The following is a 13,664-nucleotide window of genomic DNA, read 5'->3' as shown; positions in this document are numbered from 1 at the left end:
TCCTACAAAGTAGGTCTCCCAGCTTTCACCTTACTCATTTTATGTCCCATCCTAAACATCTTCTGATCTTAATCTTAAAATCTTATCCTAAATGTTTTGTCTTGATCTAAGCTCTTGCCGCATCTTTCGTCTCAGTCTGTCCTAGACTGAACACTCTCTAAACACAGTGATAAGGGTGAAATTAAGGTTAGATACAGTTTGCCCTGTGTAAGCAATAAAAAGGAAGAGAGTGACCTTTTTGTTAATTCATTTACATAATCACCTTTTCCTAAATTTACCATAAAAGAAGGAAATATAAGTGTAAGGCTATTAATCAGACCTATGCAATAAACTGCCAGTTAGATCTGTTATTTCTAGTGCTTTCTGATAACTACTGAGAGAGATCTCTTACAGTTTATTTAAACGGGTCTGATCAAGGGTGAGAGCGTCAGTTTTACAGATCTGTATGCATCTCCCAAGTATAATCCTCAGCCTGCAGTTGTTGATATCTCGCTGATATCCTCTGAATGACTCCCACTGAAAGGTTATATTCCTCCCAGGCACACAAAGAGCCATCTGTCTCTGTATTTCTCAGCAGCTTCTCCCTAAAGTCTCCTTCTCCTTAAATTGCAGACCTCACCTCTTTGCTCAGGATGGTGAAGAGCACAAGAGCAGCTGCCAATGAGATGTGCCAGCTGGCCAAGTTCTCCTTGAAGACCTTCTGTCTTCCCACTGCTATGGCTCTGTTAACTTATCCGCCTGGCAGGTTTTCAGCCATGTTCATGCTTTGAAATTTGCAGTCTAATAGCCTATGAAATTTCACTGGACAACACCGATGTCATCTTCTTGCATTCTGCTCCATGCAGATATTGGATGAGATTAAGTCATATATGACTTCTCTACCTGAATACACTAAGAAACGTTCACAACTGTTCATTAAACTACTTCTGTTAAAAACCACTGTAAGAACCATTACTTTTAATAAAAATGATGACAAATCTGAGAGACTGAGGTTTAGAGGGGTTACACATCTGAATTGATCTGAAAGGCTCTCATTTTTTTAACACAACAGAATACAAGTTTCTTCAGATCACAGAAAGTAAGTCTGAGAAGTTCTGCATTTGTGATGATCTGATATTTGGTTTTCTACCTTCAGAATTTGTTTACTGAGACAGAAGGAAATTCTCCAAAAATCTTTACCAATGATCAGAATGAAAGAGTTAACAACAGCAACAAAAAGTCAGCGGTAGATAAATTTGAAAGTGCTTTCATTTCTGCTTGTACCACTTCAGATATGAAATAAGTTCAACTTCAAAACAAAGGATCAGCTGGAAATAAAATACTAACATTTTTCACAGATCTAAAACAAGTAACATCTTGGAATTTTTTAGAACTTTTAACATTGCTTTCTCAAAAGAAAAATGTATTTTAAATCATTTCAATATTACTGGGGGAAACCATTCTGTCTGACTGAAATTCCCTGAAGAAAAATCTGGTATGAAAGCATTTTTCTCACTGACCCAGAGAGGAGTCTATTCAAGTCAAAGAGAAGACAGAGACTGATAAAGGCATCTACACAGCAGAACAAAGAAAATCTGTTACATGACAACAGTCCTGACCTGTTTCTTGTCTAAACTAAAGAATTCTTGGGATTTCCTACAAAACCTGCCACACATGTTCCTCTAGAATTTCTTTTGAAATATATAATGTATTGAGGTTTCGTTTCAGATGTTAGACAATGCCCTAATATGGTTTGCACACACAAAACAGAACCATTAATCACATCTGCTCAACAATGTTAGCACAGCCATCAAGATTTGGTTACACCTACAGGTATATATACCTAACTTTAGATGTCTAAGACATGAGCTCAATCTCTGTCATCAGTAAACAAAGGTGAACGTGGAGCTCTTAGGGACTGACTGTTCCCATACAGGAACATTCTACAGGAGGTAGGACTTTCACAGTGATGCTTGTATGACTAAGCATGTGGCATTAAGAAAAAAGCAAGGAATTCTCTCCTCTGTGCCTTCAAAAGAAATTCACTGTTTCCAAACTGCTAGGAGCGGCTCATACAAGCTTCTATCCAGTTTTTGACTATTCTGTACAGGAATGCATAGGCCAAACTGCTCCAAGGACCTTTGCAGTAAGGCAATGGATCATCACAGGGTAGTTAGTGCTCAGTGCTGTGCTCTGGTCATGCTTTAATTACACAAATATGGCTTGCAGGGCCCAGCCCCTCAACCCACCCTCCCCTAGCTTGGCCAAAATGATCAAATGCAGCTGCAGCTTCTCCCAACTGTCATCGTATGTATTAAAGCACCTATTAATGAAATCTACAGATAGCCTGCTCCAAGGAAACTGCACACAGCTCCATTTCATGACACTGGTTTCAACTTGCAATTGTGAAGATATTTGAAGTTTTTGCATTGTAAGAGATAATACTGTGAGAGAAAAAGTGTTGTCTAGTCAGAAATCTTTCTAGGATTACCCCATCCTCTTGAAATTATTCCCCTCAGTTTTACCACCTTAGAGACACCAAGTACATGAGGATTATTCAATATCTAATCTACCCCAGCAGCGGAAAGCAGCTGCACAGGTTGGCTTACTTATTGCATGTGCCCCATTCTCCTCTCCATTCACAGTGGCTTCTCCGTTCTTTGGTGTGTTCTGCTGGGAAACAGCAGTCGTCGTTGTTCCCGCTGTTGCTGCCGTTGCTGCTGCTGCTGCTGCTGCTGCACTGGCTTGCTGCTGAGCTAGTTTCTCTCTGAATGCTTGCTGCCGGGTCTGTACAACATCAGGCATCACTGCGTCTATCAGAGACAGTGACTCTATTGGCCTGCCATCAAATACTGTACCATCCTGCAAAGAGAATGAGCCAAAGTAAAATTGCAAGCTCAGGATCTACCGAGGCTGGTAAAGAGGCAATGTTATAAAGAAACAAAACAAAACCAGGTTGCGTGAGGATACTGTTCTGTGAAACCATAATTTGTACAAAATTTACACAAAAATCAGGCAGCTGAACTCTTTACAGGCTCAAAAATATGATGTTGTGAAAATGTATCGTCTGAATTATAACAGAAAATTTTCTTTATTTAGTATTTTGAAAAGGAAAGAATAATGGCTGAAGTCATGACAGAGCCAAATGGACTTGGGTTGAATGGTTTGCGTTTCCTGCACTAGCAGTAACATATGAATGGAAGCAGCAGATGAATAACGAACCTCAGATAAAATAAGATGTATATGCAAATTCACTGTTTCTTTATACCACATTCATCAGCCCAGCAGCACCAGTTGTAGCTGATTGTACAGGACTGCTTTACCACTATTATTCCTTTCTTTTTCCCCCTAGTTTTATTAACAATAGTTACAGATCTCGTTTTGATTTCTGTAAATTAGGCTTCAGGTTTAACAAGCAATTGAATTAACCTTCAAAGGCTATTTTTTAAGACTTAATACAGACTCATGTCAACAACTGCTTTATCTACTTAGCTCTGCTTCACTTTCACTTTCCTATTACCTATTATCTTTTGAAAGTGATACCAATAACTGGTGAGGAAAAAAAACAGTTTGGCTTACAAGTCTGTTTCTCTTGCACTGTCCTTGGAATTATACCTTACATTATTAAAGTACTATATATTTGTTTCCTTATGGGGAAGAAAACAGAGAAAAGAGTCATTAGAGAAGACACATATAAGACCTCTTTCTCCTCAACATTTTTTATGTAAATGTCTCTATAGACATTTATTTGAATCCTGGCTCAAGTCCTTGCTACAACATGAAAAACAAATGTTTGCCAATGAATTTTGGCATCCTACATTTTTAACTATAAAAATGTTCACTGGAATATTTCCACGACTGCCTTCACACAAATCACAAACAATACTTCAACTTTATGCACACTAATTTATAAACTCACGATTACTCACCACTTTGAAGTAATACACACAATATATCTGTAGCCACTACTGGCACACAGACTTGAGGAAGAGTGGCTTTTGTTTTGCTTCTAACTATATAATCAAGCAGAATTGAACCACTTGGAGAGAAAAAATAAATCACAGCAGTGACAACACATGTATTTTTAGATGATTCACTCAAAAGAGGTTAATTCTGAAGCTGGATTCACAGGAATAGGTCCTTACACCTTTCATATAACCTGAATTTATAGGTGCTGTTCATGGTTAGAAACACTCTAACTGTGTAGATCTAATATCAGACACAAGGCCAAATGTTAAGTAGCAGCAAATTGAGAGAGATTCCTCACATTGGTTTGTTATTACAACACCATCAAAGTGCAGCTTGGCACGAATGTCAAATGTCACTGCCCCAATTAAAAAACACATATACAACACTTAAATGTGGTATTGAGTCATAAAAATAAAACCATACAGATAAAGATAAAAACAAATGGATTTCCAAACCATACAGTACAAACACAGCCTTTTCTCTATTTTATATTCCTTTGTTCTCACCCACGTTGTTCACATACAACGTTCAGCTATAGAGGAAAAAGCAATAGCTTTTTACGCATTAATATTAATACAGATCTCTGACAAATACAGCTAACTGTGGTAAATATTTTGTAATGCAGCACTTGCTCATCTGCCATGCTCCACTCCCTCTCAAAGTATTGCGCCTTTTTAAGGTTGGCAGGGCAAAAACACTGGCTCTTTCCTACATGCCCTCTTTGTTTCTCCTTGCAGCTCAATGAGAACAGAGACACTTTGTGGCTGCTCACACAATGCACACAGACAACCAGTGATCCAGCCAGGATGAGAATTTACACACACTCGTTTTGGCATGTCTGTGCTATGATGGGATGGTGCTCAGTCTCTGTATGATCTGAGCCAAAGCCACTGAAATCAGACGAATCTCCCCAGTGATCTCTATGGACTGTTAGTCAGGTTCCTCACAGCTTGCAAACAGCAGCACTACAGGTTCTGAAAGGCAGCACAGACTGAAGTTTCAACCTACATTGCAAACTTTTCCTGTCACCTTGAAAACACAGCACTGTAAACACAGACACACCATCTTGTTTGCTGCAGGAATCTCTGCACCGGCTCTTTTGCCTTGGGTAGTGGAAACACTGCAAATCCCAAATAAGCAACACAGAGGTGGCTTCGGTGCCACAGCCAAAAAAACGAAACGTGTACCTCAGAGCTGCCTGGCTCTCTGCTGGGTGGTGCAAAACAGGGAGAGCAACAAAAGGAAACTGCATCAATGCAACGTGAGGATGGATGGTGGGTGTGTGTTTTTGAGATGTGTTCCTTGGTGAGCCCCAGCACTCTGGCCGGCAGTGCCTAGGAGGGGTGTGCAAGGCGTGCTGGGGGTACTTACTTCATTGATGCTGATCTCAGCCTCCACATACTGGAGCCCTTTCTGGAGGATGGAGATGAGTGCAGCAGGTGGCACTAGTGTTCCGTTGATGTTGGACTGACTGATGTGGCTCTCGATGCCGAACGTGAAGGCCGAGTGGGAGAAACCTGAGCAGGAAAAGGAAGCCATGACATGAAATCTAAACGCACCAGCCAGATACACCTTCATGGTCTAAAAATAATTCTGCTTCAAGATGCAAAAGACACTGCAGCACAACTGGGGGAAGGCTGCTGCAGAGGCTAAGGAGAGCTGTGCCAGTAGCTGCCTGTGCACAGCCCTGCACATCTCATGGGTAGCAAGCATCCCTCCAAAACATGTATGCACGCACAGGAGAGTAATCATGGGAACCGGCCAGCTGAAAACGAAAACACAAACATGAAAAATACGAGTCAGCACGAAGGCACGTTCAGCTAACAATAAAAATAACTCAGGTCCTCATTTTCCTGTCTACGTTTTTGTGTCAGTGCTTCCTGAAGTTGAGCACTTACACCCCTGCCAGCACCACACAACACCAGGGCACGGGAGCAGCTCACGCAGGGGAGCCGTGTGCTTATGCAAGGGAGAAGTTTAAACTCCACATTTATTGCTGAGCGCAGTACGACACACGAAGCACTGCCATTAAGCATGAATCAACAGAATGACCGCTCCTGCAAACCTATCTTCTGAAAGCGAACAGCAACAGCAAAAGTAATTAATTGGGATCTGTCACTGCAGATGAAGAGCCAATTCGACAGCCCTCCCTTCAGCCCGATGCTTTTCTCTTCACCATTTCATTTTCTTTCCCTTTTCCATTTCCATTTTTGTCACTGTCCTAGAAAGAACTGGTTGTGACGCTGTGAATTGAAGTGTATTTGTGGACGAATGTTGAGGCTGTGCAGCCGAGTAGCTGGTAGGGCTGCTGGGCACTGCTGTCTGGCCTGGAGGCCGTAGACCCACGGCCCAGGCAGTGGTGGGGGAAGGGAGCACAGGATGTAGATGTAACCGTAGGAACCCATTTATCACCACACTGTCTCCAGAGCATTAATCTAACATTAAAAGCCTTGGGGAAACCACCCATGCGCTGTCTCAAACAGGAAGAATCTTAGCAGTCTCTGCTGACCAGACAAGAGGGAAAAAAAAGAAGAAAAAAAGAAGAAAAAAAGAAAGCAGTTCTCAAATGAAAATACTTCCGTTAAATATAGCTTTGCCTCTTCCCCTTGTCAACAGTAGTTTCATTTATAGTTCTGTCCGTTAAGGGATTTCCCCTCTGTCACTGCAATGTCCGATTGTGTGTGGGCTGGCGGACAGGATTTTGGGCTCGCTCCACAGCACTACTTTCTCTCCCTCTCTCAAACTGTTTTCAAGACTCTTTTTGCAACCAGCTCAATTACCATCATAGACAGATAGCAAAAACAAGCTAAGAAACAGAATGCCTCCCACATGTGAAAACCAAGGTACGTATTTCTCTGTGATTCTCTCCCCCTACGCACTTCTTTTTGCCACTGCTTTTCTTCTCCGCCAGCCTTTCCCTACCCTTCCCTACCATAATTCCCTTTCCCAGCACTCCTCCATTTTTAGGAATGCTCAGGACACTTTCTAAAAAGTGCCTGGTCAATCCAGACGAAGTATTGTGTATGACCACAAGCATGAAAACAAAGCATAGGGAAAAAACACCTGAAAAACAGCAGTATTATTTATCTAATCCCTGGTCCCCCTTTACCCTGTCTCACTCTTTATATCCTGGTCTAGTTTATGAGCTGCTGGACCTCCTGCTGCATCCAAAATAGATCTGCAGGGCAGTGTTTTTGCCTTGTTATTTGTTTTGCAGAACATCCAAACACATTGCTGGGTAACACAGTAAGAATGAAGTCACTCAGCACACACAGCTTGAGTCAGAGACCTAGGGTTTGATTGCTGAACACTGAAATCTCTCTATATAAATATATGGCATGCAATTAATCAGATCCCACTACACATATATTTATACTTATTCAAATTAAACAACAACAGTAATAACACATTCTTGAAAAGCAGTGGACTTTAAAAAGCATTACAGATTAATCAGTCCATCTACTTAAAAATGCAGTAGATGCAGATAATTAAGCTGTTGTCCAGAAGCACTGAAGTTCCCTACCACAAAAGACAGCAGCTAGTTTGTGAGCTGGCAGCTCACAATTTTGTAAAGTGGTCTCTGATTTGATCAAAAGGCAGACAGAATAAAAATGGCAAACAGTAAACATCTATAGGAGATGGTAAAAAACAGAAAACTTACTGTGGTCTACAGCAGCCTTAAAATTAACTACAATGTCATTACTGCGTAGTGTCCTGCAGACCTTTTTGCTGACTGCTGTCACATCTCATTTCAAGTCACATTGTTGCCAACAGACAGGTTAACATGGCATACAGCTAACCTCTCTGGCCAGTACTGAGCTGCCAAGTCCTTGAAGTGCAAGACCTCTCACCTGACTGCGGGTGAGAAAAGGGACCTCTCAGCACAAAACACAGCTGTGTTATTGAAATGAATCCTTTCATTTGACTGTTTCTCTCCATGACAAGTAACTATTACCAAAGCACCCGAGAGATGACCAAACAAAAAACTCCTGGATACACCGTCACTGAACAGAAATCTCACTCACTTGTCTCCAGCAGCTGAGACAGATGTTCCCAAATCTTATCTGGTAAGATCCAAATAATGAAAATCAAGAGTGAAACTGCTTAAACGGGTGCTGCTGGACACTGTGTTCCTCAACCCTCTTGAAAAAAATCCTAATGTACAACAGTATTTAAAAGGAAAACAAAGAAACAAAAACACCCAACCAACCTATAGCTGGTTATCTCCTGATTTCTTAAATATTACCATAGAATTTACATAACATATGAAAGTACAGTGACTTTAAAAGTTGCACACACAGTTAAGAAAATTCTGAATGAAACTGTACCCACATCAGGTTTTTGGTAACCGAAAAATCATTAGAGCTTTGCTTCTATAGTTAACAGATGTCATCAGTTCTCTTTAGGGCACTGTGAGTACATGGAATTATATAGCTGTGTTGCAGCTCTGTATGGTTCAGTCATATAAAAAGGTGATTTTTACTGAACAAAGGCAAGTTTCTTTTAAATGCTAGCTATTTAAACGCTTGTGTTACAAATGTTAGCTTGGCCCTCTTTCTGAAGTTCATGAAACCACATGAGGCAGCGCTAAGCCAGGAAGCCAGCACACCACCCCCTCGATGACTGTGCAGGCTGTCAAGGCAGTCAGGGAGGGAGAACAGCAGGAGAACGTGCTCTGCAAATGGCAGTCTTAAGGAAGGATGTGACCGGGATGGTATGCCACTTTGGCAGACCAAAACTCAAAACGCTACAGTAGCTGTGAAATGAAAGAAGTGCTTTGCAAATGTGTGTCCATATGCGTCACTTCTTAAAATTCTGTCAGCCCAGCGATTGTAATAATCACTCTATAAAACATTAATTTATACCCAAATAACACCAGTAAGTGGTGTCTTAATGGAGTAAAACCTTTGAGGACACATACAGTGAGACTCAGAGCTTTTAAGGATGTGGGTATGAACACAAAGGGTCAAAGGGAGGGACCACGGCCACATGCTGGAACTGGTTTTGTACCCGTTAGCTGGACAGTCACTTGTGCAGTGACACAACCAGTGCCCCAAATGGCATCTTTCAGCAGCCTTGAGAGGATGGCTGCCAGGTCTTTCCCACCTCAGCCCAGAGAAAATATGGGAAAACATGTACCATCGGAACTACACACAATGTGTAAAAACATAATCATACATGAAAAAAATCCAAACGAACAGCGGATTAACTGCAGGACTTCGTATGATCACGTAAAAGGCAGTATCTATCTGCTCTGGCATAGTAGTCTGGGAAGATTTTGCACAGCATAAAAGCATTGAATGACATATGAAAATTCATAATGAACGCAGAAGAAAAATGACATAATGAAATGAATCTCACCTAACAAAAATTGCTATGCAAGTGTTTTTGACTTGAAAAGTGAGTGAAATTCATCATTTAGAGATTCTCCCACGTTTATACTGACAGTGATAACAAATCCTGGTTCTGCGCTGCATCTCTTCCCACATCGAGGTGCCTATATACATTATCAGTGGTACTACACAGTCATTTGGGAATTCTTCCCCCAGGCAGTGCCAAAAAATGCATATGTAGGGCTGTTTTGCAAAATTTCACTGATCGATTTTTCTGCAACTGCAAAAATAGAAATAATAGTGTCGGGTTTTTTTTTCCTTGGCTGCTCCATTTTCAGTTAAAAATGGCTTCCCTGACAGACAGTATTTGCCACTGATTTTTTGTTTAAAGAACATAATGCTGTTCTTTGCATGCTGATTGATCTGCAGGCTATGTAACTTTAGTTGTTTGCAATATGCTTGGCTCACAGCAGCAATGCCTAGAAAATGCAGGCATAGGAAACAGAGATAACTGGGCTGCCACGCAGCCTTAAGAAAGCCCTGTGTCCTCTAGAGACGTGCCTCACCTGGTCTGAGTTAAGCACTCCTTCTTTTAAGCACACAAATGGGGTGCTGCTGAGTATTCCCTGTGCTACTTGATCTAGCAATCATAGATCCATCTGACTGACATTCCCTAAGTGCTCCCTTCATTTTCAGATTCCTTTATCGCTGTAAAGAGCAGTCGTGTTTAAACTTAAAGTGCAATAGCTATGGCACCTACTGCTGCATTTGTGCAGGTGAGCAGACTGACAAAGAAGGGTCTGTGGAAGCAACGTCTTTTGACATATTTCTGTCTTAGCCAGTAACTCAGGAATGACTACCGACAGTTAATCTGTCTGCCGAGTACCATACAAGTGTCCTGCTTATGAACTAAATTTGTTTTTAAACCTAGTAAGTTTGCTTAACGTACTGTTCAATTTTTTTAAAAGCACATTTTGTCTCTAAGTTGGTTGCAAATTATTCAATTTAATTATTCATACTATGTGATTCTTCATATACGTGAAACATTTGTTACCACAGAGTGAAACAGAGAAGAAATAATTATCAACATCAAACTGTCTCTGACGCACATCTCAGACATCTCTAGGAGGAACCGAGTAGAAGTTATGACCCATTCTTACAAATCTTTGAATAAGTCAAGCCCAGTGTGGTTTTCAGTCCAGGAAAATTTTGAGATATCACATGGAGGTCTGTGCCATTTCCTTTAATGACTTTTCCTATTTCCTTTATTCAGGCAGTCCAGACAGGTTTTCAAAATGCAGTGACTCCATGTTCATTTTCCTGAAGTTACTAAATTAGTGCTGTTACTACTTTAAGAGATAGATGTCAACTCTTTTTTCCATAATAATTTAACTACCTCCAGGTGCACTGTTAAATAATCAACACATTTTATTTCATTGATTTCTCTAATACTGTGTTGTCTTCTTCTTTATGGAATTTCCAAATACTATGTCTTCCAATTCTTATCTTAATACAACACGCTGTTTTCTTATAAAGTATTTGGCAGGTACAGGGTACAAAAATAAGGAAGGTTGTACCAATGATTAAAACGTCTTGGTAACTTGTGTTTTTGCAACTGCTATGATGTGATTCACTAGCAATCTCATTCTTCTGATGGCACGAGTGCTTGTTTTCTTAAGGTATTACCGTGACTGGCATTATTGCTGATACTTTGGCTGATGTAAAATACATGCAAGGATGGAACACATCTAAGAGCTGACTGCAGCTGTACGGGCTGCAGGGAAGGAAAGATGGCCCTGAATGGGGTTAAAGAAAGTCAGCTTTATCGCCATAAATGGGCATAAGTGCAAAATTCCTGGGAGATTCAGACACATTAAGCAGAAGCATTCCACAGCATGATGACTTAAAAGTACATTGCACACAGAAGGAAAGGATGTCCACACACAGTCCCATTGGCAGCCTTGCCATGACACCAAACCCAAATAACTCCAATGCTTCCTGAGCTTGCCAAAGAAACCAGATGCAAACAGTGGAAAAAGATCTTCCAAAATTTGACATCTGGGTCTTGGGAATGCCATCTGAGCTGGAAGGCAAGAAAGGAAGAATGGTGCAATGCGGTGACCTGAAATAAATCAGAGCCACACCACTGCAGTTTAAAGAAATTCCACCAAAGAACAGTGAAATAGAACTACTAACAAAATCATTTCTTCCAAACAGCAATGTATGAAGAAAACAATTAATGTTAAATTAAGGCTTTTGAAGGTCTAAATTCGTTAGTATAGAGAAGCAAAGAAAACATATCTCTGAGCCCATGAAAATTCACGTAAGAAGTCAACTTCTGGCTGAAAGACAGAAGCAAACAATTTAACTTGGAATAACTTTATTTTCTTGATCCTGGACACAGCACATGCTAGCTGAGCCCCTGGAACAAGTTAAACCATTTCTAGACCATTGTTCAAGAGAACCCAATGATGTTCTTTACTGCACTTGACTGCAGCTGCCATTTTGCAATGCAGGAATTCCCTTTCTATTAGGATGCACTGAGTGTGAATTACAAACACAGCATGAATCCCCATCCTTGCTTCTTACATTTCTGTCTAAATGTAATTATATAGACATTGTATTGGGCTGACATGGCAAGATTTGGAAAGCAGGGAGGCTGCAGGGTGACCTCTGTGAGCAGAGCCTGGCAGTGCCCTACATCAGAGCAGAGCAGAGTAGCTGCAGCTGCAGCTGCTCCAATGGGACCCACTGCTGCTAGAGCAGTGCCATGAGTGGCGCCAGGTGTGATGTGCGAGAGCAGATTTAAGGAAGGGAGCACAGCTTTGGCTACAGCAGATCTCCCTGTGCGGCCACAGAGGAACCCATGGGGCAGTGGTAGCTGTGACCTGCAGGAGGCATGGCCTGTGGGTACCCTGCAGCAGTGGCCTGGGCTGGAGGTGCAGCCCGTGAAGAGGGGCAGCGGTGGGGCAGGAAGGCTGGGGGAGCTGCCCCCCGTGGGAACCGTGTGGGGCAGTGCCTGAAGGGTGGGCCTTGTGGTACAGAGCCATGATGGGGCAGCCTGTGGGAAGCCCCTGTGGGATCAGTTTGGGAAGGACAGTGCTGTAGAAGGGACCCATGTGAAGCGAGGGCTAAGAGCTGGCCATGGAGAAGTGGAAGAGATGAAGGGCTACGGACTGACCGCAACCCCCACTGCCTGTTCCCCTGTGCTGCTTGGGGGGAGGAGTGAGAGAAAGGTGGATGGGGATAAGGTGGTTTAGTTCCCACTTAGCTCCCACTGCTCTAGTCTGTTAGTAACAGGCAATACGTTACAATTAATCTTCCTATGCTGAGTCTGTCTTGCCTGTGACAGTAATTTGCGAGCAATCTTCCTGTCCTTATCTTAACCCATGAGCCCTCTTTCATCGTATTTTCTCCCCCTCTTCCTTTATGGGGAGGGAGAGTGCTTGCAGTGGACTTTAGCTGCCCATCTGTGTGAAGCCACTACAGACATAAAAAATATGCTCGCAGAACCCTTGTGCATAGTTTTTGCAGAAAGGACATTGGTTTCTCCGAAATATGTTTTGTTGCAGTTAGCAACATTTGGTGCCTAGAGCCACTGATAACATCCTACAAGCAGCTAAAAAATAGGTGGGTAAAAAGCCTGAACCACATCTTGTTTATTATTCACAGCAGCCTGAGATTTTTCTCCTAGCTGAGCTTTCTCAGTAATACATCCTACAGTGCCTCTCTAGTTTTGGCAGTGTCTGCTTATTTTTGAAGACTTACCTTTGCAATTACATAAAGGGCTTAGCAAGGACACACATTAGCAATTTAAAATAAGAACTGCAGTTGAAACATATTTTTAGAAAAATCAGCTGAACAATAGGGCCTGTACATTTGTTTCAAGATTAGGATTGCGGAGCGATTAAAATTATTTCTAGAGCCCTAGCAAATGTGCCCTGTATTACACGTTCTTCACAAAGAAATTATCCCTAACTGTAGCTTATGTCAGCTGCTAAAATTATAATGTGCCTGGTTACCCTAAGTTTTGTAGAAGCCATTATTCACCAATATTAAACGTTACACCCTTTTTTCTTGGATATCTGACCTGCTTACCTTCTGCCAAGAATTCCAAGTAAATGTCTGCTACCCAAAATTATTTTATTAAAGAATGTTTTTGGCAGGTTTTTCTTCTTTTTTCTTTTTTCTTTTTTTTTTTTTTCCTTTCATGAAGGAAAATATGCTGGAAAAGATTAATACTACTTGGAAATGATCTTTTCATGAGCAATACTTGGCACTCACTGCTTAAGTCTTTCTGAGTGCTGCAAATTAACAAAAAGAAATACGATACAGACAGAAAACAGAACATGAGCAATGGAAAGAGGAACTTAAAAAAATCTT

At 41.4% G+C, this 13,664-nt stretch overlaps 1 protein-coding gene across 1 annotated transcript in view; it reads right to left on the bottom strand.

The window, feature by feature from the left end:
• TBL1X (transducin beta like 1 X-linked) overlaps positions 1–13,664 on the bottom strand; it is a gene marked incomplete at both ends in the record, with an annotated part of 52,540 nt that overhangs the window by 27,388 nt on the left and 11,488 nt on the right. Inside the window, 2 exons of the mRNA XM_079547137.1 lie at positions 2,589–2,841; positions 5,320–5,465. Of these exons, the coding sequence (XP_079403263.1) occupies positions 2,589–2,841; positions 5,320–5,465 (399 nt within the window). The remainder of the gene's footprint in view (positions 1–2,588; positions 2,842–5,319; positions 5,466–13,664) is intronic.

Source organism: Tetrao urogallus (assembly GCF_951394365.1).
Source record: "Tetrao urogallus genome assembly, chromosome: 1".
NCBI classification, from domain to species: Eukaryota; Metazoa; Chordata; class Aves; order Galliformes; family Phasianidae; genus Tetrao; species Tetrao urogallus.
The sequence above is the reverse complement of the archived record's forward strand: the minus strand, read 5'-3'. Positions and strand labels throughout refer to the sequence as shown.